General features: G+C 39.8%; 1 protein-coding gene across 13 annotated transcripts in view; it reads left to right on the plus strand.

The window, feature by feature from the left end:
- The window catches only part of DST (dystonin), a 295457-nt gene that overhangs the window by 101607 nt on the left and 170090 nt on the right, over positions 1-23760 (plus strand). For 7 of the 13 annotated variants that reach the window (XM_032183955.1, XM_032183957.1, XM_032183956.1 and 4 more), the window contains 3 exons: positions 7857-7946; positions 10790-10867; positions 13496-13588. In XM_032183955.1, the coding sequence (XP_032039846.1) occupies positions 7857-7946; positions 10790-10867; positions 13496-13588 (261 nt within the window). Of the gene's footprint in view, positions 1-7856; positions 7947-8470; positions 8570-10789; positions 10868-13495; positions 13589-23760 lie in introns of all 13 variants that reach the window. The other 6 variants (XM_032183966.1, XM_032183952.1, XM_032183954.1 and 3 more) reach the window with 1 other exon arrangement.

The following is a 23760-nucleotide window of genomic DNA, read 5'->3' on the forward strand; positions in this document are numbered from 1 at the left end:
CCCTGCCTTCTTGTAGACACGTGTGGCTCTCCCTGGTGTTTGTGGGCATGAGGTTGTGAAACTCCATGTGGCTGAGCTACGCCACATCTTCATGATGGCAAGAAGTTTGCATCTGTAGTAATGCATTAAGAAGATAAGTTTTCTTGGAAAATCAAGGACAGGTTGTGAGGAACTATATTTACTTAGTCTGAAACACAAGACTGAACAGAGGCATGATGACATGTCCTCAGTATGTAAAAAGATTTATTTTTCTGTAATAGGCAGAAATATGGATTTTTTTGGGAAAAAAAAAAGACTTAAGACTTTTGGGTAAACTTGTTCTGTATAATAATTGTTTGAGATATCACACAACTACTGAAATCCAGAAAAGAACTCATAAATGTGCATATTTGTGTCCTACTTCTTGCTTATTACATACATAAGATTATACACCTGCTTGCATACTTGCTGATTTGGAGATTAGGAGAATATTGGAATGCATTTCATGAAACCAAATATAGGAACATAATAAATGTAAGGACAAGGTTTAGCAATGTCCTGAGTTTCTTTCTTTTTTTCTTTTTTTTTTTTTTTTAATGTGAACAATAGTATATTTACCTTATAGTCAAACAAGTGTTTTTTAATGATTTTACTTTATTAAGAGTTATCCAGAGAAGCAATGGAGGGCAGTGGGTTAATCTGTCAATCTAGATGTCTGGAAGAGTTATGAAGGTTAATGTAAAAAAATTTTGATACAAATTCAAGTACAAGGACAGGGTTTCAGAGGGGTGGAACACACTAAGTGTGTTCAAATCACAAAGAACCAATGCTAGTAGTATGTACAGTGTTGGCTGGATGAGTAAGTGAAGGATCAGTCCAAGAACGCAGCCAAGGATGAATCTTCTGTTCTAAAATATCTGTTATAAAGATCAGGGATGTTGAACTAGCTTTGTATGGGAGACTTGTTTAAAGGTAACTTAGTATATTTGAAATCATAAAGGGGTTTTATGAAATGGAGTACCATTGCCGAGACTGCTGCTTGGGAAAATTAATATCCAGAACAAAAACAAATGGCTAGAAAACTATGAGTATGAAATAAGGAATAATTTATTTTCAGAGTAGCTACAAGAGAAGTTTTCAATACGATGGATTATCAGACTGGTGAGCAAATGAAACAAGTGAAAGGGAGTTTTTGACAGCTGGACCTAAACGTGGATTGACCAGGCTTTGCTTGCCAGTGAACAGGCGTGTAGAAGAGACTGAGCACAAGTTTTCCCTTTGTGCCATCTCGCCACCCACTTGCAGTCGGGCCAGGGAGGGAAGCAAGTCAGCGTCTGCTTGGCCGTGCATGTCCAGCACGAGTGCATTCACACAGAGACGGAGGAACAGCACCATCTGCAGCTGAGTGCTTGTGCTGGCTGCACCCACTGCTGTCCCCTGAGGAAAAGCTGTGCCTGAAGGTCACCGTTGCAGGGCTCTCCAGGGATTAAATTATGCCAGAATCTGCATTTGCTTATTTTCAATAGAATGGGTGCAGCTTATTATAGGCTTCAGTATAAAACAAAGGTCATGACCAGGATATATATTTGGAGTTTGTTGTTTCCCCAGAATTTCTATCAGGTAAAATTTTGGTTAAAAATAAGGAGATTAAAGAACATAAGACAGAGTCAGGGAGAGGATGTTGATCTGCACAGAACAGCTTCTGCTCCCTGATCTGTGGGGGTGCCATTGGGTTGGCGACGGGCCACAGCTCAGAGCCTGGCTGTGCCAAGCAGGCTGGTGGGATCTGAATTACCCGTGGTGGAGTGGCCTTGGGGTGTATCAAGCAACACTCATGTATGCTATGTGGGGCAATTTAAGAAGTCTGCAGAGCAAAATAAGTAGTACTGAAGACATTGAAGGAAGCAGCCTTGCTTGGCAAATCAGTCACATGGGAAAATTTTGACAAATCCGATATTCTGACAATTACACGCTGCATTTTCACAAGGATCTTGTTGCAGCCTGTTCAGAGCTTTTAGGAAGAATGGCATAAATCATGCTTTGTGTGTGTTGACATGGTAAATCTTTATTTTTGCATGAAAACAAAATAAAACTCTTTGTATAAGGTCTTTTTGTTCGTTATTCGTGTCTTACATTTATTTGCCATGCGGTTAGAACTGGCAGTGTGCTTCCTTTGTATTGTGACAAGACTGAAAGATACAAATTTTCCAAACTTCGAGAAAGCTGTTTCTTCATTCCTCACTAGTGCTTGTTGTACAATTTGTCTTCCAGAAACAATCTTCAATATGTTTTTAAAAAGCTGAAAAATTAGGGAAGCTCATGAGGATGTCAGGACCTTAGGCAGTGGCCAGAGCAGTGTTTCAGTGGTCTGAGTGCCGGTGACGTTTTCTGTGGAGCGGTGCAATTACAGCAGCTTTTAACCATCCGTGTCTGTTATCTCAGAAAAAGTCTTTACTGTAGCTGAAAATCTGAAGCCCTTTGCGTGATCCAAAATGTACTGAAGTGAATGGGAGTCTTACATGATCTTTCTACGGGCGTTGAGTCAGATTCTTAAAATTTGGAGTTTATTGTTAAACCAGCGGTGGCCTTGTGCCAGTTGTCACTTGGATTTATCAGTGACCTCAGCGGTAATTAAGGCCTGACCTTTTTCTTTTCCAAACACACCCACTGCAGCCCTAACTTTTGAGTCCTGTCCCATTTTCCTTCCGAGGAGCTGGTAGCGCTTTGTATCTGAGCTGTGCATTTAATTAACTTCACTTCCCCGAGCGAACAAAGTAGTACTTGAAAAGCCTTTCCCAGGCTGTGTAGCCTGAAAGGCCTCTGTTGGCTCTGTCGTATTGTAATTCTTGATGATGCCTGGGGATAACGCTGTTTTTTAATAAAGGCTTGTCAGCAAAACTTCAGTTCCTCAAAAACAGGAATCAGATTTGATTCGACTGCTGCCAGTTCTGAAAACTGTAAGGAGAGGCCTGGTTTGGCTTGTTCTCTCCATGATCACTTCAGCTTACCTGTACCATAGATAAGAAAAATCCCAATATTTGAAGAAAGATACATGATTAAGATCGTCTGCTTTCTTCAGCCTGTACAAACTGGAACGGTTGCAAGAGTGTGAGCACAAAGCTTGCCTTAGCTCCAAGGCCTGCGGCCCCAGGGTCGCGCAGTTGTCTCACTTCCTTGAGGGAGTTCCTGGCTGCCTCTGGCACATGGGAGTAGCTGCTGGCTGTTCCTGCCTTATCTGATCATATGCTCGCTCTGGCCTCTTTTGCCTTCTCCTCAGTATTCTGCAACACATTATTTCCTTTCCTTCCTACGCTGTTTCAGTTGAGAATGCAACCCCTTGCATTTTAGGCACTGGGCTGGAGCATGCTGTGCCGTAGCTCCAGTGTCTGTGAGGTGTCTCTGTGCCGGGTGTTCACCCACTGTATATGCAGAAAGGGCCACAACACTATTTTCCTGCCAGATTTTCTTCTGAAGCAGAAAAAGGGGCGAGATTGTTTTCACAGAGTTATAGCAGGGCATGTTCCTTCCTTCCTTTCAACACCAAGCAGTTTTTGCTTTCAGATGCAGCAGGGACAGACTTTCCCATTTCATCCATACCAGCATACACAACCAGATTTTGTCCGATATCAGCACAACACAACTAAAATGTCAAGGAAAAAAGAAGTGGGTTAGTTTCATCTCACTTTTCTTTTGTAGAGTTATGGTCAGATTCGTCTACCTGGCTGTGGCTCTGCGAAGTGCATCAGTGAAAGAGGTTTTAGGCGACTTCACTGCCTGTAGCGCGTGTGATTCATGTGGAAGATAGCTTGTTCTTTGCCACGGCCTATGGCAAAACCAGAGGTCACTTTGTGCAGATTCAGTTCAGGTGTGTAGTTATCTAGGGCCGTTGAGATGTGTTAGGGAATTCAGGACAGGTTTGTGAGAGACTGACAGGACGGACTTCAGCAAACCTTCATCCTCCTGGAGAAGAAGCTTTGGGACAAGTGGCATAACCCTCAGCACATGAAATGGTCTTAGGTGTGTGCCCATGCAGCTGAATCACGTCTTTGTTTTCTGTCACTGGAAATGAGACCCAGGCAGACTGAAGGCGATGGTGTCAGGTTTGTTGTGACACCGACCTACAGAAAAGGAAATCAAGCCCTGTGGCTCAGGGCCTTTAACTGCAGAAGGGGAACTGTACACGAGGTTGTAACTGATAACAACTCGATTACAGGGTCAACCAAATGCGTCAGCTGAACAGTATGATGAAGCTATGCAAGTTATGCGGAGTATTAATTCGCTAGATTTCAGAGGCAGAGACCATCTTTACGGTCTCCATTTGTAGAGTGCCTAAAGTGCTGGGATCCGGGGCAGGATTACAGCTCCGTGTCTGCTATAATTTTAAAAGCAGTTTTTATTAGTGGCAGCACAGGTTCCTCAATGCAGGGCTTAAGTTTACTGGGAATGTATGATATGAAAAATATCTCATGCTCATATCGAGGGGGGTGGAGCTTTACTTGACACAAATATTGTAGTATGCATGCCAGAAGAAGAAGATCAGAAGATGAATCATCTCTGAAACAGTACCTTAAATCTTCCCTGTCTTCTTTTGACTGATGAAGCCATTTTGCTTCTCATTTGTCATATGCCCCATAGCCACTAAATACCTCCCACATCTTCCTTAAAGAATCTCTTGTCATGGCCAAATTATCCAGTCTCCCACACTCACATGGGTATATTGCAAAAAGCTGCCTGAGGCAGCATGTAACCTACTTTGCACGTGGACCTTGCAGAGCGTAGGGCTGACAATTCTGCTGTTTTATTGAAAAGCCACAAGAAGTCTTAATGAAATGCACGGGGGGGTCTGCAAATCCTGTGGGTCCATCCAGGAGCTCCCACCTGAATACTGTGGTATGATACGATTTGAAGGAGTCTGGATGTGTTAGGAAAACAGCAGTGAAACAATACTTAGTTTTGTGTGTTTAAAGATCTAAGAATTCATTATATGTGTTGAGAGGCAAAACCTGCCTGAGTGATGATTGAGAGAGAGGTTTTTTGAGCTTTTCCTCAAGTGGCAATGTAGGATCTCCTGAGAAGCACAAGGTGTTCCTTCTAGATGTGGCCTCCTGTGTTGAGTGAACACACTTGCTATACATCAGTTGCCCAAATACATCTTCTTAGGTACACATCTGCTGCTCAGGGCATTGGAACAAATTCCTTATTATGTTATCCTGTGCTAGCATGTCACAGTCGTATGTCCTAATTAATTAATCTTCTCAATAACTGTCAGTCAATGTCAGAACTAAGAAAGAAGTCTAAGGCATATATTGCTGGTTTTTCTGCTGTGAGACCTCTATGGCACTTTCTTCATAAACAGTATGGATTCGTCTCTGAAACATCTGTGATTTCTAGAAAGATGAATTGGGGAAAATGTTTGGTTCTGAAATACTTTGGAAACCTCAGAGTATAAAAAACAAACAGAAAGTAAACAAATGTACATTGTGAGAGACAGGCCAGAGGATAAATCATCTTTAAGGCACAAAATTAAACTGCATCTAATGAGGAAACAAAATGGACAGATTAGAAACTATCAAATTTTGTTATCTCACAATTCTGCACATTGCTATTGTCAGGAATTTTGTGTTGAAAAGAGTGGAGATGCTGACTTGCATGCCCGTGACTCTTCAGCAGCGCTGGTCTGGTGTCTTTTAGATGTATGTCCCTTTCCTCTGTCCTTAACCTGATGTCCTCCCTTGTCTTTAGTCACCAGCCTGCACTGTGGCTCCAGTCTGGCTTGGGATTCAGTTCTCCTAAGGGAGCTGGAGAGTGACACGTCCTGGCCAGAGGGGCAGGGAGGAGGGGGAGCCTCTCACAGGGTTTTATTGTAGAAAAATTGCCTGCTTTTGTGGGAAAGCATTTAGCACACAGTTTTCCGTGGTTCTTTGAATGGAAACATAAAAAGGCACAGTTGTTTTGGGTTAAAAAATGAAGACCGTTGTGCTTTTAATTTTTTCAGCATTTAGCATAATGAAATCTAGTATCAGGGGTTTTAATGTTGTCTTTGAGGCTTTCTTTTTTTTTTTTTTTTTTTTTTCTGCCACATATATACCAGGAGAACATTTGTTTCTTTGTTTAGCTTAACAGCAGTTCATATTCCCAGAGATTTTTCCTGTGTCATTTTTTTTAAATTAATTGCACACTGGATTTTTAATTGCAGTTGGGATTAAAATTAAATTACATTGTATATGCATGTGAGCGTATAAAGCTATGTATATGCATAAGAGTGATGTTGTGCATGTACCTTGATTGCATCTGCAGAATCTTTATAAACAGTTTGGAAAATATTATCTGTTGTAATTCCTTATGGAACAATCTTCTAGATGACTTGTTCTGGCTAGTCTTCAGCATGAGCGTAAATATACTCTGATGCTATTCCCAATTAAGAAGATGGTCTTTGTAAAAACAGGTCATGGTAATTTCATGTTTAGAAGTTGGAGTAAGAAACCCTGAGTTAAAAAATATTTGTCAAGCTGATCACCAGTATGGAGGCAGTGATTTATTCAGTAAGATGGATCTAGAAGTCCCCCTGAAAGTCGGGTAAACAGAACTATTGCATAAGGCCAAAGATCTGGATTGATTCCTGCTGTCCTCGTCATGCACACAGAAATGCTGGCAGTCAGGGGATAGTCTTACAGATCTTGTATTGGAAGCACAGTTTGTCTCTAGTAGATGGGAAAACGTTAGAAGAACCTTCTGATGTTGTATTTTATCTTCTGGAAGCTTAGGAAGTTTCTGACCTGGTGCCTTACTGGGAATATCAGTGAATCAACATTAAATTGTAGCCAAAAAGCCCTCAGCCTCTGCCCTGACTGACAGTGTCAAGAATCTCTGCACCTGAGAAGCGAGGCCCTTTGTTTCACTTCTAAGGAGCAGGTGGCTGAAATTTTTAACAATTTCAAATAAGGTTATACTTGAGCTAGCTATACTAACACTGAAAACCAAGAAGTTGGCCTATATGAGCCGTATCTTTCAGCTTTGCTGTACCCATCAGAAAAGTTAAGGTTTTTGGCTGTCTCTCTTCTCATTACTTCTTCTCCCTCACCCATGGTTGGCCTCCCAGGATCTGCTGGTTATCAGCTCTTCTCAACCAGTTTCAGTCAAAAAAGATCAAGTGGCAAAGGCTGGCTGCCTCTTAGGGGGCATTGGGGAAGTGGATCCAACGGGTCGGTGACCACGGGCAGAAGAGCACTGCAGAGCTGTCAGGAGTGTTAACCTCTGCAGCTGGTGGCAGGGCTGTGCGTGCCCTTGGCTTCCCCGGATCAACTAAACATCGTATTTATTTGGAGCGATGTGTAAGGATGTGTGTGCTGTTGGGAAAACTCACTCAGCACTGGGAAACATGTTGTTAATTGGCAGGCCATATGGCTTGATTAGCAATATGTTTAAAGGCAGAATGTGCACTGACTGCTGGCCTGACAACAGTGAACGTGCGTGCTGAGGATAATACACGTGCCAAGACAGGGTTTTGCTCTGTGCATTTTTTCACAGTTCACTGAGTCTAGCTAGCGGCATCTGTAAGTGATCAAGCTTTAGGTCAGAATAGGTGAATATCTGGTATCGTTTAAACTGTCAGATACTGATTTTTGGTTGCTATCTGCATTCATTGAATATAACTTGACACTTTTTCAATAAAATGAAACAAAACGCAATGGAACAGTATGAGTGCAGACAAGGATGTGAATTTCGCCTATTATAATGAATTTAGATTTGTAAATCTGTCATGAAAGTGAAAGTTGAGGTAGGTGTACGCATGGATGTTAAACGATAACTGCTTATATGACTGAATTCTTTGGTATAAATGGGGAACTTAAATTTTACTTTTGCATTTATGTGTGCAGGTTCGAAAACATGTGAATGACCTATATGAAGACCTAAGAGATGGACATAACTTAATCTCGCTTCTAGAAGTCCTTTCTGGTGACACCTTGGTAAGCTTTTAAATCAGAATGCAGGAGTTGCAGTTTGTTGTATATACATACACTCTGTTAACTCGTAGGATGTTGACTGCTGGAAACTTCTTTGATATTTCCCATAACCTGTGACTTGATACCAAAGACACAAGTTATATTTCAGTTGGTAAAATATTGCACCATGAATCCTGTAGGGGAATGCAATCTGTTTTCTTCATTTCTTGTGGTCAGTGAGACTTTTCTTAATAGGGTAAAATACTAGTTATTCTGCTCTTCCCTTTTCTTTATAATTTTTCTTTTAACAAGTACTGGATGCTTAATATCCCTTCCCATTAGACGGAGTAACTTACAAATAGCAAGGGTAAAATGTCCCTGAAATTGTCTAACACACTCCTCAGATGTCATTTCCTTTCTTTGTGAGCATTACTTCCTTTGCTTGGTATTTGTTCTCTTCGTTATGTTCTTCTTTTCATGCTCTTCTTTTCATTTGTGGTCTGTCTTGTGTCTTTGCTGTCCTGTCTCCTGTCTGTTATATTCATTAGCCAAGAGAGCGAGATTTTTTGAAGACCTTACGGTTGGTGAGTTCAACAGAAGCATGCGCGTATGAACAGCATGAGGATGTGGAGGATGAGGATAAGGGGGTAGGTGCCGACCCCCATAACTGTACTAACATAGTGTTTGAAGTGTGGTGTCTGCTAATGTAAAAGTCGATTCTTAGTTCAGTGTCGTGCAGTAGCTCCATAGAAAGGACAAAAGAACTTGTGTGGGTAAACCAGGATATGTATGTTTAAAATGGAGGTATGGTAAGGACAAAGTTTTTTTTAGCCTATTTTATGAACAGCTAAAATGCTAAGATTTAACGTATCTGTTTGTTTACTTTCACTGAGCTGTACAAAACCAAGGTGCAACATTATCAAAATCCTATAGGACTTTTCTTTTTTTCAATTAGGCAATTCCAGTAATTCCAACAATTCCATTAAAGCAAGCATTTATACATGCAATCTCTATTGCCAGTTAACAATTAATTCAGACAAAGCCTTGGAGGCTTCAAAACGGTGGCAGAAAATTAGTTCGTCTTAGTTAGAAGCCACTCACCCACAGTGTATTTGCTGTAATATTGGATAATATTTTGAAATAAGGTAATTTAGAAGTGCAGATCTATTTCTTAGAATTATTCAAATGTAACAGTAACTTTTTCAAAGCAGATAGTCAAAGTAGAAGTTACGTGACAACTGTGTAGGGCTACCAAGTATATGGATGGTTTGCAGGATTTATCTTTCTGGCAACAGATGTTGAATTACTGTTTTACTGTGTTTCAACCATCCAGAAGGGAAATATCTACCTATGAAGTGTAAAATGCTGAGTGCTTGTTAGTCCAAGAAGCTCTTCCATGCCTTTGTAGAACCTGCATTGTCAGTGTTTGCTCCAGCAGCTTGTTGTCATAGGGCCTAATTATGTTCTTGGCTCCGTGTGTGTCGTGCCGCAGTTGTGATTTCAGTGGAATATGTGTGCTTTTTTCTAGAGGCGTAACATACCTTAAAATGCTGCATTTTAGCTATCCTTTAGAAAAAAAATATTTCCCCTCTGAGATCCTCGACCTTTATTTTGTGACGGTTTGGGATTTATTTTACTCTCTCTGTTCTGGAAAACAAAGTTCCAGGTCTGCAATCCTTCATGGCATCCATGGATGTTATTCAGTAGCAAGGGCTGCAGGGACTGATCCTGGGCTCTCAGTGTGAAAAAGAAGGAGCTAAATCAAAGGTTCTACTATGGAAATTAAAGGTTTTTTGTGTTTCAGTTTATGCTTCTTATTCAACTCCATTTTCCCATGTTTTGTTTTGGCAAGCGTCTGATACTCCACAGGGGGAAAAAAGTCTAATGAGGAAGGCTTGGGTTTATCTTTGCATTTCACAGCGATTGTCTGAGGAAATACTCATATTCATGGCTGAGCCCTAGCAATTAGAGTTTGCTTCAATTTAGTGCTGTGAAAGTTTGTGAAAAATCTGAAATAAGGAAGAAGAACATAAGGATTTGGATATTATGATGATAAAAAATTAACTGCTTTCCCATTGTTGATCTGTGGCAGCTAAGTAAAGTATTCTTTTTCTGTGTGATTCTTCTTCTTGGTGATTTTACACTAACTGCATGCAGTTTTGCCATGTTTCCATTAACACACCGCTCATTTCACAGATTCTTGCTCATATGTTTTTGATTTGAGAAGAGTGATGAGGTTTTTTTCACGCTTTATAATGTTTACCCAAGGCAAGAGTTTAAATTTACACTCTAGGGCTGTATATGTTGTATTATGTCTTTTTGGAGGAAGGTATTATCTTTATTAGATGCCTTTAAATCAATATGTATTGCTGTTACAATGGTTATGCGGTCATATCATAAATAAATGGTGTTAAAATCATAAAAGTGCATACAGAGATAAGCTTTCCATTACAGTTTACCAGAGCAACATGAACGTCCATGACATTACTTATATTTTGCTTTGCTTGATACACTGTAAGTCTTTTATAATTACATACTGCAGTTTGGTTTCTGTGGATTCACGTGGGGCCTTTTTTTAGCTCTTTTGGCCTAAGTAGTACTTTACAGGGAAACAGCTATCTGCCAGCACGGAGCAAAGTTGCACCTTGGGACACTGATCTCCCTTTCCACCCATTGTTGTAAAAAATTTCAACTACAACTTAAAAAAATAAAAGTCACTAAAGCACACTTTTCCACCAAAGACATTGGCTATTGGCTTCATTTAAAACTGTAGAGGCTAGAACATTTTATGTGTTTTTTTTTGGAGCCAGACTGTTTGTTCTTTTGTCTGAAAGGGAAATCTCACGACTCTTGTTTTCCAATTTTAGCCCCGAGAAAAAGGTCGGATGCGTTTTCACAGACTCCAGAACGTCCAAATTGCACTTGACTATTTGAAAAAACGCCAGGTACGGTGAACATTTTAATAAAAGATGTTAACAAAAATTGCATAACCAGTAAATAACATCAGTAATAAAAAAGAAAGTCCTCCTTGGTCATTCATGCGCACTGTGTAAGAGCTGCTGGTATAGGGCTGGCTTGATCTTGTACTTGAGACAGTAAAAAGGGATGTGTCAGAAGTAGCTTTACACCAGCCTTTTCTGAGCAATAGCATCAACACGTGTGGTATACGATATTAAAGAGGAGAAAATTATGGGGAAGATCCACAGGAATTGCTTATAATAGATTCCAAATCTCGCATGCTGTTCAAACACCAGCTGGTATGTATTATTTTTTCACCAAATCTTTTTTTAGTGCAAAATGCAGATTCGGAGAAATTAGAACTTTGTATGGGAGTCACTTGTTTTGATGATGCTTCTTTAGGAAAACCCTTTTCAAGCCTTGTTCCTGATAGAACTAGAACTCATGCCCTAGAAAGTCAGTAGTCATCTGAGCTGTAGAAGTTTAGTTCCACCTTTGGACCAAACACTTGAAAACTGCACTCCCTGGTGGCTTTTTACTGCAGTGGAATGAGTTTCTTTCCGCTTTTACATTTCTTTTAGAAACTTAGGATTCTCGCTTTCTCCTTTTGCAACATGGCAACATTCAAAAATGTCAAAAAAAGTTTTGGAAATTAAAACTGCATCTCTGTATAACCCATCCTTATGAATTGACACTGGAAATGAGTTGTTGGGGTGATTTTGATTGGTTTGGTTTGTGTGATTTTTTGTTTTTTTTTTGCTACTTGAAAAGTGTGAAAAAATGCAAGGTAGCAAAACATAAGCAGATACTTTTTTTGTTTGTTTGTTTGTTTTTAAAGCAGATTGCCTTTTCCATATTGTGAGTGTAGTTACAGACTTCAGGTTGTGGGGTGAGAGAACCAAGAACTCAATCCTGCTTCCCTGAGTTCAAGGGGAGCTTCTGTGAGCTATTCAACAAAAACGCTACGACGTAAACGAAAGGCTACTTGAACTGATGATCACAATGGCATTTTTATGCAGCGAGACCTTTGGGTTTGTGCTGCACCATGCCTTAGATCTGTATGCCAGACCTGAGGTACATGTCACAGGGCATGTAAAATCAGATCATCCTCTCTCCCTGGGAACCGCAGGCCTCCGTCATGTGGCTCTTGATTGTGATCTGAGAATTTTTGTGCTTTCTTCAGCCTTGCAGTTTCATGAAGGTGGCTGTACCCTAGTTTACAAAATAATTGTATGCTGTTGGCGTTCTTGGGTAAAAGTTTCAGCTCCCCCTCCCCTTCTTATAGAGGGGGTCCTAGCCTGGAGTGAGGGCTATGAAAGGTTTTGAAGGCAAAGGGACTTTTCCAGAGACTGGGGTTCAGCTCAGGAAGGAAAGGCAGAGTTAAAGAGGTGTGGCGCTCTTGTTACTTCTTTCTAAACCATATTTAGGAGGTAACTTGCTCAGGGTGGATGTATAACCTCCAGACACAATGCTTTATTGTTCCTTAGGTTAGAAAGAGTCTATATATGGATAATTCTGGAGCCTGACTTGGGGGAAAAAAAATAAAATACAAAGAAAAAAATAAAGAGGAAGCATATTTGACTATCATGTAGAGCTTTGCCAAACACAAACAGCTTTCATATGCAGTGAGAGGAAAACATTTGGATGTCTTTCATTTCTTTTTTTGAACTGGGGAATACACTTTTTTCCAGAGAGAGTGCTTTTTTTTTCTTTTTCTTTTTTCTTTCTTTTTTCCTTTTTTTTCTTTTTTTTCTTCTAATAGTTGAGATTATGTCTGCAGAGCAAAAGGAGAGCATGCCTTTGCTTGTTTAGTGTTGATAACAGGGCATATGTTAAAAAGCATATGCATGTAACTTTACTAGCATAAGCATAAAATACCTTTTATCTGAGTCATCATTAATTGCTAGGCTACCTGGATAAATAAGACAGAGAGAGAAATTGAATGGAATAATAAAATACAACAAAGAAAATAGAATTATTAAATTTACTCTGAACATGAGTTTATTGGAATGGCAAAAATACCAACCTTTGTTTTAACCCTGTTAACCTTTTCATGTTCACAGCATTGTGAATGAGTAAAAGAGCAGAGGTGATAATATCCTTTGTCATTATTATGGCATTTTGGCATAATAAATTCTTGGTTTTATCAAGACAGGTTGTTGTGCTTTAACAGGCCAGTTCTCTTGTTGCTGGATTCTGTCTTTGATACGGGAGAGCATGGGGAAAGCCAGTGCTCACTTCCTGAGATTCGGCATTGCCCTGAGACCAATGTACCACAGTTACAGATCAGCATGTCCTTGTTATCCTCTCCCCATCTATCACACCTTCCTCCCTTTGACACAGGCTGAGATGAAGGGCATTTGGCACAGGACCAGATTTGCCGGCTTAGTGACAGCGGAGGGATCTCCTCAAGTCAGCGTGGGTGGGAGAGGGTGATTCCTGGCATGCCACAGGCAGCCAGAATTTAATTCCTTTCAGCTTTTGAAAACTAAAGAAAATAACCAAGTAGGCTCAGGAAGTGAGTAATGCTTCCTTTAAAGTCGCGCCTGTGCAGTGCAGTATGTATTTTTGGCATATTTATTTCAATTCTGTGTATTTTCTTCCCTCTTTGGCAGGTGAAACTGGTTAACATTAGAAATGATGACATAACAGATGGGAATCCCAAGTTGACTTTGGGGTTGATATGGACCATAATTTTGCACTTTCAGGTAAGTCTAGTTTTGCTTGGCAATATGTTTTCACTCAGATTCCTGCATACCTTTATGATGAGTGGGTCAAGTTAGGACCTCCAGATAACCTGTGCAAAAATACACATTATGCTTCTAATGTGTATTGGAAGGTTTTGATAATTCTGTTTTGGTGATCTTAAGGTGTAGTTTACTTTCTAATTTCTTGTCTCTGCAGTCATAGAAAATACCTTGTTTTTTGAACATTATTAAAGACAGAGATTGGTGTTTTTCTTTCAGCATTCGGATAAATAGGGCTTGTTTTATTCTACAGGCTGGTTTTGTTGAATATTGAAATAAAATTAAAAAAAAAAAAGTTTTAAATCTTGTTTCATTTTGGATCATCTAAATTTCTTTCCTGATACGAGTATTGTAGCAAGCACTACTTTCAGCATTTTCAAGCAGTTGGTAACAGTTCAGCATTTGTTTTTAGTATAATAAACGTGATGGTAACACGGGGTCACACTAGGTGGCACTCTGATTGTTGTACACTGGGCAGATTGTGTACAGTATAATGCAGCCTTACAGTCTGTGGTGTTAAATTGCTCCTCAGAATGGGGCCCTCACAATGGCTGTGGCTGTAGATGATGTAATGCAGATGACAGATAATTCCCATTTACTGACTGCAGCATTGTTAGCCATAGACTTGGTACTGTGCAGTCATTTGAAATGGTCGAAACATGACACGATTGTAAGGAAAATGCGTGGGTCGCTTAAGAATATCCTGTACTGGATTTATGATCGGAAAAGAACACCTTTTAAACAAACACACAAAACCACAAACAGCTGCTAGGGTCTTGTGAATTGTAAGGAGGAACAAAAGACACAAATAGGACCAATGTGGCAATGGTCTAACCATAGTGGGCAGCTCAGCCAAGGCCAATGCACAGGGTGAAGGAAAATCTAACTGCTCACCATCAGCGAGGATCTGAAGTTCCCTCAACCTCCCAGCTATCTCAGTCTTTAACTTAACTTCTACATGGTATATGGAGAAAGAAGTCTGGGAGTAAGTATATTTGATCATGACCCACAGAATAAGCAATGGTTGAATGTTGCTGTCTTTTAAGAAATAAAGATTATTAAAAACATGGATAGAAGCAGATAATGGTAATGAAACTTTTAATTGATGTATGTTTTATCTTTCTGAATCTCATGAATAGCTTTTTGCAGGAAGAAATTTTTATTTTTTCTTGCTAACTGAAGCATAGGACATCTGGTGCGGTTTTGGATGCTTACAGAAAGCGATGAAAACTAGCATTACTATTTCCACCTGTAAAAAAAAAAAAAAGTCAAGAAAGAAAAACATGAAGTGTCTAATTTAGGCGAGCTGGGGTGACAAAGATTTTCCACTGTAAGGTAGCCAGCTCTGTGTGAAATATGTAGGACCATTTAAATTGTAGCCGAAACACTTACTTCACTCTGTCCTGACCCTCAATAACTAAATAGCGTAAATCTCTACCAGTGTAATTCAGGTCTTGTAAATCTGTCACATTTCATTTTTTCAAACTAATTTGTTAAAAAATCTGTGTTAAAATATTTTTAAGAATGAATAGTTCTTAGATTGAATATTAAACCACATCAGTACATATGAAGTAACCAAAGAAAAGGATTTTATAAAATTAATTTTGTCTTTTTAGTAGTAACAACTGCAGTACCTATACTGAATGAAGAAGGGATTAGTAAAGTGATGGATGCTCTGTGTTAATCTGTGCAACCTTAGCATTTGCCTGTGTGCCACTTCTTTTGAGGCATCTGGAAATTTGGTGTTGTTGTCACCTGTATATGGCAGATTCAGGTTCAGAATACATAAGGAAATTCAGAAGAATGTGCGTACTTACACTTACCAGTTTTTTTGTCTTCACTCAGATTTTGAATGAGGGAAAAATCTGAATTGAAATGTCTAACAGCAGAGCCTTAATGAAAGAGATGGAGCTTCGTGACAATAAGAGTGTTTATGCATGGAGTAATCCTATATATATATTGGGAAAGTTGTGGTGAGGCTCAATTCTAAATTCTCCCTGTAATCTGATAATCTGAGGGATAGAGGTTTGGTCTGTACAGCTGGTATAGCCTGGAGAGTGATTCAGCTAACCACCTTCTGAAGCCTCTCTCCATTTGACTAAACATAAACATCTGTTCTCGTTGGAGATTTATGAGACGCCCACAGAAGTATGAGAAGCATGACAGGTTTTATGGGAAGCACACTGTCAGCCGGGGAGAGACTGAGATCAGGCAGGATAAGATACATCTTAAATGGAAGCAAACACGTTTAGCAACGGATCTGAGACCTGGGGGGCGGTCGATACAGCGGGTGGAACTTGGTGAAGCAATTGAGATGACTACTGCAGTAGGTGCTTAGAGTACCTACTGAGCAATTTCGTTGCCCAGCATAGGCTCCTGCTGTGATCTGAGATGATGCATCGTACCCTGCCTCACCTGGAGGTGCAGATGCAGTTAGGAGGAGAGTTTCTTTAGGTCCTTTGTTGCGTCTGTAATCCCCATGTAGATATCCCAGATGGTTTTAAGCATCTCAGATGTTCTAAGTGGGCAGTTGACTTACTCCTTTTGTCTTTACTTCAGGGTATGATACCTTGTTGTTAGAGGCCTGCTGACTGTACTAACTAGATCTGCCAGGCTTGATTCAGTTGCATGAAGGCAGGTGTCATTTGAGGTTCGTGAGAGTATCCAGGACATGCTTGTGGAGTTCTCTGATGAGACACCAGATCTATGAGAGACCTGTGCTCTTCTACACTTGCAGCTGGAGGCCAGCAGGGGCATAAAAAGGTATCTCTCAGGGCTCTAGAAGCCTGTGTTTAGGAAACGGCCTCAACTGAGTAAAAAGGGCTCGTAAAGACCTAGCCAGCATATAAACACCTATACAAAGACACCTACATTGAGGTGTCTTAATTTGAATTGCCCCTTAATTTTTCTGGTCATTTGCAGTAGTTATTTCTCAGCGAGCCTAAGGGTCTGTTTGCTGTGTGATGTTATTGCCTCTGTTTCATCGTTGGTAATCGTAACACCATTGCAACCTGGGATGTAGTCAAAAGGTGAGGGATTATTTTGCCTATTGTTTGTGGTTTCTTGTTTCTCTGAGTCATGGCACTTATCTGGGGGATAATATTTCCTCAGAACCGAAAATCCTTCTGAGTATTGGAATGAATTTAGAAATGATTTAGGGGAAGGCCATGATGAACAAAAAGGAGATGATATGCATTTAAGGATTAAGTTTCTCTTGCATCTGAGTTACATCTAGAGATGTTTATGGCTTTCTGACTCAGTACCCACAATTAGATAAATGTAAGCTTTATTCTACATTATACCACTGGCTTTTGCAGCTGCACAAGTCCAAGAAAAGTACATTCTTCTGTGGCCCAAGTAATTGTATATAAGATACAGAAATGATAGAATAGGAAATCCAGTAGTTTACTGAGTTAAGTATTTTAGAAAATAATTTGTCCTGTAGATATGGAAAATCCCTGAGATGTGTTGTTAGGATTTAGGCAAGCTTACAGTTATGCATTTCACAGGCTTTTAGTAATATGCTTGGTTTTTTATTTCAGTTTCATAATGCAATAGTTACTATTAGGTGTGGCATCTTTATAACCTGCTAAATCAGATTGCACTGTTCTTATGATTATATGCTGCATGTATAAATGTCCAAATTAATAGTTGAATAGACTTTGTCTTCAAAACCCAGTACATTTTCACTGATGACATTAGAGATGAGCAACTATAAATAAAGGAAGATTCTGGACCTAAGAAAGTAACTGCAGTTTTAGAAGGATAATTTCTGTGAAAATCAGTGATCATTTATTTTCAAACCACTGCAAACATTCTTTAATTTCACACTCTTTTAGAGTAATCTGTAACTGTTTAAAAACAAAACAAAGCAAAAACTGAAACCTGAAACTTTTAAGCATCTTAAATTCAAGGCCTCTGTGAATTCAGGCCTTCACAATTTTCCGGAACTTCCAAGTCCTGACTCAGTAGGTTTGTTTATTTATTTATTACTGTTTCATCATCATTTTGCAGCTCAGTAACTCCTGTGAAGCACTTTTTCTTCCTCTCTCCCCATCTCCCTGCAATCAGGCCTTTTTTACAAAAGGCTGCTTGTGAGGCCCCAGTCTGTAAGGCTTTTGTCCAGACATTACGTTGCCGTCCAGCCCCCCCTAGAGAAGATGGGCTCTTTTTCCCAGGCCTCCTTAGGGCACGTGTTACCTCTTAACATTTCTCTTGTCAGCCAGCAATTATTTTTTTTGCTGTTGGTTCCCTGTAAGCCTTCAAGCCAAATTCATTCTTTATCAGTCTGCCACAAAGCAGTCCTGGGACTGTTCATTTGGGCTAGCGGATCAGCAGTTAAACATTTGTCTGTGTTAGGGAAAAAGGCAAGAAGCATGGATTTCTTTGTAGGTTACTTGGCGGAGATACATAACTACCCAGCCTTTTCTCAAGTTCCTGGTACTTCTTACCACAGTGAGGTGCTTGGAGGCTGCAGTGCAATTAATATTATTTTGAAGCACTCTTGCATTGGTCATGAAGGCTTTGGCCTTCATTTGGGGTCTGAGAGGTGGCCAGAGAAGGAGACAAGTCAGAGGTGGTGGCCCACTCCAGCAGATGACTTGTAAAAAGCAGAGGAATAATGAGATATTCTGGGATCTCAGTACCTTCCTCTCTTTCAGTTGCTCTGATGCTAAATCCGTGGCAAGAGTCATCATATAGGAGACATGTTGCCTATTTTTCTGTTCCTGAGATGGCAACATGGAATTGAGAGTTGGGTCTGACCTTCAGTTGCCATTCTTGTGCCACCTATTTCTAGTCCATCAGGAGCAGCTGGATCTGAAGCTGGCCTCTGGGCCCTGTCCAAGCTCTGGGGCTTGGATCCCAAAGATGGGCATTTAATCTGCCCCTGCTTTAAAATAGCTAGAACAGTTCCAGGTCTGATCTTCTCAAAGATTTAAAGATGGAGCTATGAGGCTAATTGTGTAATCTCTGACTGTCAGTGGTCATAGACCCTGTTCCACTTGGGACTTGAGATTCCCAGTGGCAGACCTATCATACTTGATGCTTTTCCTATATTTTATTCCTCAGCTGAGTTCCCAATTATCTCTTCCAGAACTCTTCAGCAATTGAAGAAAATTGCTGAATCTCAGTTAGGAAAATGAGCATGAAATTCTAGGAATTTCTGGGATTCATCTGACTCGCAAAGATGAGAGGCATTAAATCTCATTGCAGAATCATATTTGTACTTTACACCTTATAATAGTGGGATATCTGTAGCTGGATGAGAGTTAGGAGCAGTTAGCTCATTCTGTTCATGCCGAATGCCATAAAACCAACACCAAAGAACAAATTCTTCTTTCCTCACTTTGCTAAGAGTCATCTCACTGGACATAAAACCTTTCCCCTGCCAGATCTGCTGTTCAGGTGGTACTGCTGGTACCTCAGTGGTACCTGGTGGCTGAACAGCTCGTTCACATTTTGGGCAGTGTCTGTACAGCTCAAACAGAACTGCATATAACCTTTTGTTTGTGCTGGAAAGCTTTTATTTCTTGCTTTGTTCTCCATCTTTTGCCATGTTTTAATTTTCACTTTCTCTTTGACTTAAGTTTGTCTTTCTGTCATTCTGCCTGTGACCTTTGGGCTGTGCAATAAAACGCTTTCTGGTTATCTGGTATGCTGCTTTAGTACCAAGAAATGACACGTAACCTTTATGCTAAATGCTCTATGGCTTTTCCTGTGTTGCATTTAAAAAAAAAAAAAAAAAGAGGGGAGGCAACATAGATCTGAAACTACCTACAGTGGATTCTAGTTTATTTCGACAGCGTTGTCACCTTAACGTGTGATACAGCTGTTCAATGTTGAGAACATTTCACAGCCTCACATTTGATTAGTTCCCAGAAATCTATGGTTAAATGCACACAAAACAAATATATACCTCTTCACAAGCTATTTCATGCCTTGGTGTTAATCGTTTGTTTGCTGTGTCTTAATGTTAACCTCTTGTTTGTGATTAAGCAGCCTGTAAGACAGATCAAATGGCAGACAAGTGTTGGTCTAATCCTTTATTCATGTTATTCTTCTTAAGGGTTTATGTGCTAGAAAAAGTCTTTCACCAATCTCCCTTTAAAACTTTCTGGTATTGGTGAGTATGTATTTGGATCTTTGGGTGTTTCTTTAATAAAATAAACAAACAAAACCAAAAAAATCCTAACGCCAGAGCAATCCATGTAAGTATTTGAACAGCTTTGACTACCTGTTTCTTTGGCTTCAGCCAAGGCTGAGCTTCCACTGGGGTCTAGTAAGATGTCTGGGACAAAGCCCCTGGCCCGGTCAGCATCTTACTACACTTGGATGATACATTTCTTTGGTCTAGCAGATACGTTTTAGAAGAAATTTCAATTTCCCTTTTCCAAGACTCCAGTTCAACCCTGTTGTCTCTGTCTCTTTCCCACTGAGAAAAACTAACGACTTTACAGAATTTCTGTTAGATAAAAGTGGTCATTTTGTCCTTAGTTGCTTGCACTTCTGCTTAACATCTTCCCTTAACACTACATATGATTTTACATAAAATATATTTTTTAAAAATCCCACTGACATAGATGCAATTTTTCAATTCTTTTTGTCCTTGATCTTTTATTTGGTTTGAGGACATAAGTAAGGGATCATAAAGTTTACTTTTTGCTTCAGAAAATGCAAGGAATAGTAGAAAGAATTATTAAGAGAGGTGATAGCCTTCTCACCTAGGAACAGCTGGTAAGTATTGTTAAATTGGCTAAGTATCAAAAATACATGTTTCTTATCTTTTTTTGGGAGATAGAAGTGTGCAAATACTGCTAATAATCTGTACAGATATATTTGGAATTAATTTATTCCTAGCTAATATTGAGAAATAGATAAAATCTGTGAATAGCTGCAGATCAGCCATCTGCATCCATCTAAACTGGCCTGGAACACGCAGAGGTAAGCCAGGGCTGTTGGAAGCAAAGGGGTTGTAACCAGTGTTACAGAACTGATTCTTGTAGTTTTGCTGCTTCAAGTTTTAGTTGCACTTCAGAGGCATCTAATTTTCTTAAAAAGCCAATGAACTACTAAGAAAAATAAAAAAATTAAGATATATATGGGGATATGCTAAATCAGGAACTTTCTAAAATACTGTTGACATTATAAAGCACAGACTGTCAGCTGTAAAATAACCATGTGTTTCTTCTGACCTATCTTGAAATCAATTTCTGCTGACATTTTTATGTCAGTCAGCGTGCCACCAATTCTAATGAGGGTTTTGAAGTAGTGAATAATGCTTTAGGGATGGTTTTTGTTTGGAAGAAGGTGGTGTCATGCTGCTTGTTAAACAAATTGAATCAGTCTAAAATAAACATGCAGTAAATCAGTTTGTTAGAAATCAGTTAGCTAATACAGTTACTGTTTAGAAACCTCTTATGCCTTAATTTAAATACGTATTTGCATTGGAAAATTTAAATATGCAATTTTTCTAAGCAGTTTCTTAACTCCTGCAAAGTTTGTGGAGGAAGAACATGGGCAGTGTATTTGTGGTAGGCTATATGAAGTACACCTTTGATGAGACAGTTAATATGGCATGAAAACATGTAAGTGTTCATACAAATGATGGACTCTTACCTTTAATCTTTTGCATAATTTCTGGTTTAGCAAGATAGTCATAATAAGTCATTTTTAATGAGTCCATAATTAAATATTTAATTATTATACTATGATATATTGTATAATAAATTATTATTATTATTATTATACATATTACTATTAAACTATAAACTGTATGTGTGTGAAATGAAGTCAGTCTTGGTCAGTTTCATTGCAAAGTCCTTCTTTTCTGATGAGAGAGGAGAAAGAAAGGTATATTTTCAAGTGTAAAAGCTGATTCTTTATACAAACACAGCAGTGCCCTTTCCAAGGACTTTATTTTTATTTTTCTCGTGTGCTTTCCTATTAGTTGGGGAGGACCAAGTCAGGACCCAACTCAGTCCCATGGGGAGGAGTGTTTTAAATCACGGAGTCCTCGGGGCCGTGGCAGGAAGGCAGGTTTCGGAGCTGGCTAGAGCACAGCTTTTTACTGTGAGTATAGGGAGCAAATGTCACGGCCGCACCTTTATGTTGAGCACACTACAAATGCAAATAGAAATCAAGGCCGTGGAATAGGATGTGGTCATAGCATAAACATCTGCTTGGAGAAGAAATGTGCCAATATGTAGCTACTTATCTAGCATTGGCACATACCATTCTTTAACAGCCCTATACTCTGGTAGTGCTATAGTATAACATTTTCTGAGCAAATTTTACCCCAGTGCCTAGAGAATAGTCAGAAATGAGCATCCCTATTCTTGTAATTTCTTTACATGCTGACAGCACTTTTTTAACATGCTCCTTCTCAATCCCATCTGTAAAATGTTGTAGAATATTTTGGTGGAACTGGTCCTTGGGGATAAAGTCCCCGGGTTTCATTAGTGCAGTTCCTTTTAAAACAAGCGAGGGAAACTCAGTGACAACAGCTGGTGATGCTTTGCAAGCTACTTGGTAGCTCTCTCTTTGTGAGACACCATGCACATGACCCCTGCCAATGTGTGTTGTTTCAGTAGGTTTTGTATATTGGTAGCAAAAATGAAGCAGAAGCTTGCATTTTTATTTAATTTATAGGTACAGATATTTTCCAAACAAAATATGTTGGTGATTAGACATGCTTGCATTTTAATGGTTTACGTTTCCATCTAGTTTTCAGAGGTCTGCTCATATTGCTTGGCTATTATTTTCAGAGCTACAGAATGGGAGCATGGGAGGAGGAAAAAACTTAACTTCAAAAATACCAGTAGAGTTTAATTTGGACGTATTATAGCTATATATATTTTTTTTTACGGTAACTGTAGACAATTTTCTAGACAGACTGGCTCTTGCAATTTTGCTTCACCTTTCTCTGCCAGCAGTTTTAAATTGGCAGCAAGGTTCCAGCCCCAAGTACACAGCACCACTGTCCTGAGCTCTTGTGATAATGGGGAAGCAGCAGGTTATTTATAGCTGACAGATCAGTAAAAATCACGTAAGCTGCTATGAAATCTCCGCATACAAATAAGAGCTTGACCCCCAACATGCTGCCAAAGCAATCTCTGATCGTTTACTTTAATCTTCCTTTCCGTGGATCATTGGGTACATAATAAGAGCACAGGCAGGGAGAAACAAATTTGCCAACGAAATCGCTGTAGCTATTTATTGTCCTGCTTGCTTTGGATCCGGAGTGGAGCTGATAGTTTCAAAGGTTGCTGCATATTTTCCTACTTTATCTTGTTTGAGTTACCAAACGAAACGGGAAGTTAAATGTATTCAAGAATTTTTCTTTTGCTCATAAATGCTATGTCATCTCTGTGAAAGGCCATCAGCTTTCCAGCCTAATGCTGCCGCGGTGATGTTTATTTAAGAGGATTGGTGGCCAGAAATAAGCCACAGTGTCTAATCAGACACAGGCCCTGCCTGGGCACCCTGCCACAACATTTATTGCGTGTGCGTTTCTCATAAGCAAAATGGCTACGTACTGAGGAGGATGGAGGGGAAGCCTGGAAGGAATTACGGTGCAAACTGCGGTTCTGAGCGTCCTGAGGAGGATTGAAGTGTATGTAAATATACTGGGATGAATGAGGCTGTGTGTCCGTGAGTTCCTGAACACCAAATGGGGAATGTCTGTGGGTGCGTAAGGGCTGAAAAGGAAGAACAGTACTTGGATCCTGCCAAAGCTCCCTTAAGTCCAGCTAAACATTCCCCTGGAAGAAAATACTTCAGAAGAAAATCGAGAAAGAAATCAGTGGACGGGAGACCAGATTCCGTACCGACTAAAGAAAATGAAGAAGAAAGTCAATATGAAGTGGGGATTTCAGAAAACATCGAGATTCTTCCAAAGGGTATGGGATTGGCTGATTCCTTCCCACAGAGACTGACAGCGGATGGTAGTGCTCTGCCCGTGAGTACAGACCTCTCGGCTGAACTTATTAAAGCAGAAGCTTTACTGAGGGAAACAAACAGTGATTCTCCCTGTCGGGGCAGTTTTCATGGTGATAATCAGAGGCTCACCAAGTCTGATGAAACAGAGGCATGGTTAAATGAAGGAGACAAGAGGAGTTCAGAGGAACGATGTG

This window comes from Aythya fuligula, chromosome 3 (genome assembly GCF_009819795.1).
Source record: "Aythya fuligula isolate bAytFul2 chromosome 3, bAytFul2.pri, whole genome shotgun sequence".
In the NCBI taxonomy this organism is placed as follows: Eukaryota; Metazoa; Chordata; class Aves; order Anseriformes; family Anatidae; genus Aythya; species Aythya fuligula.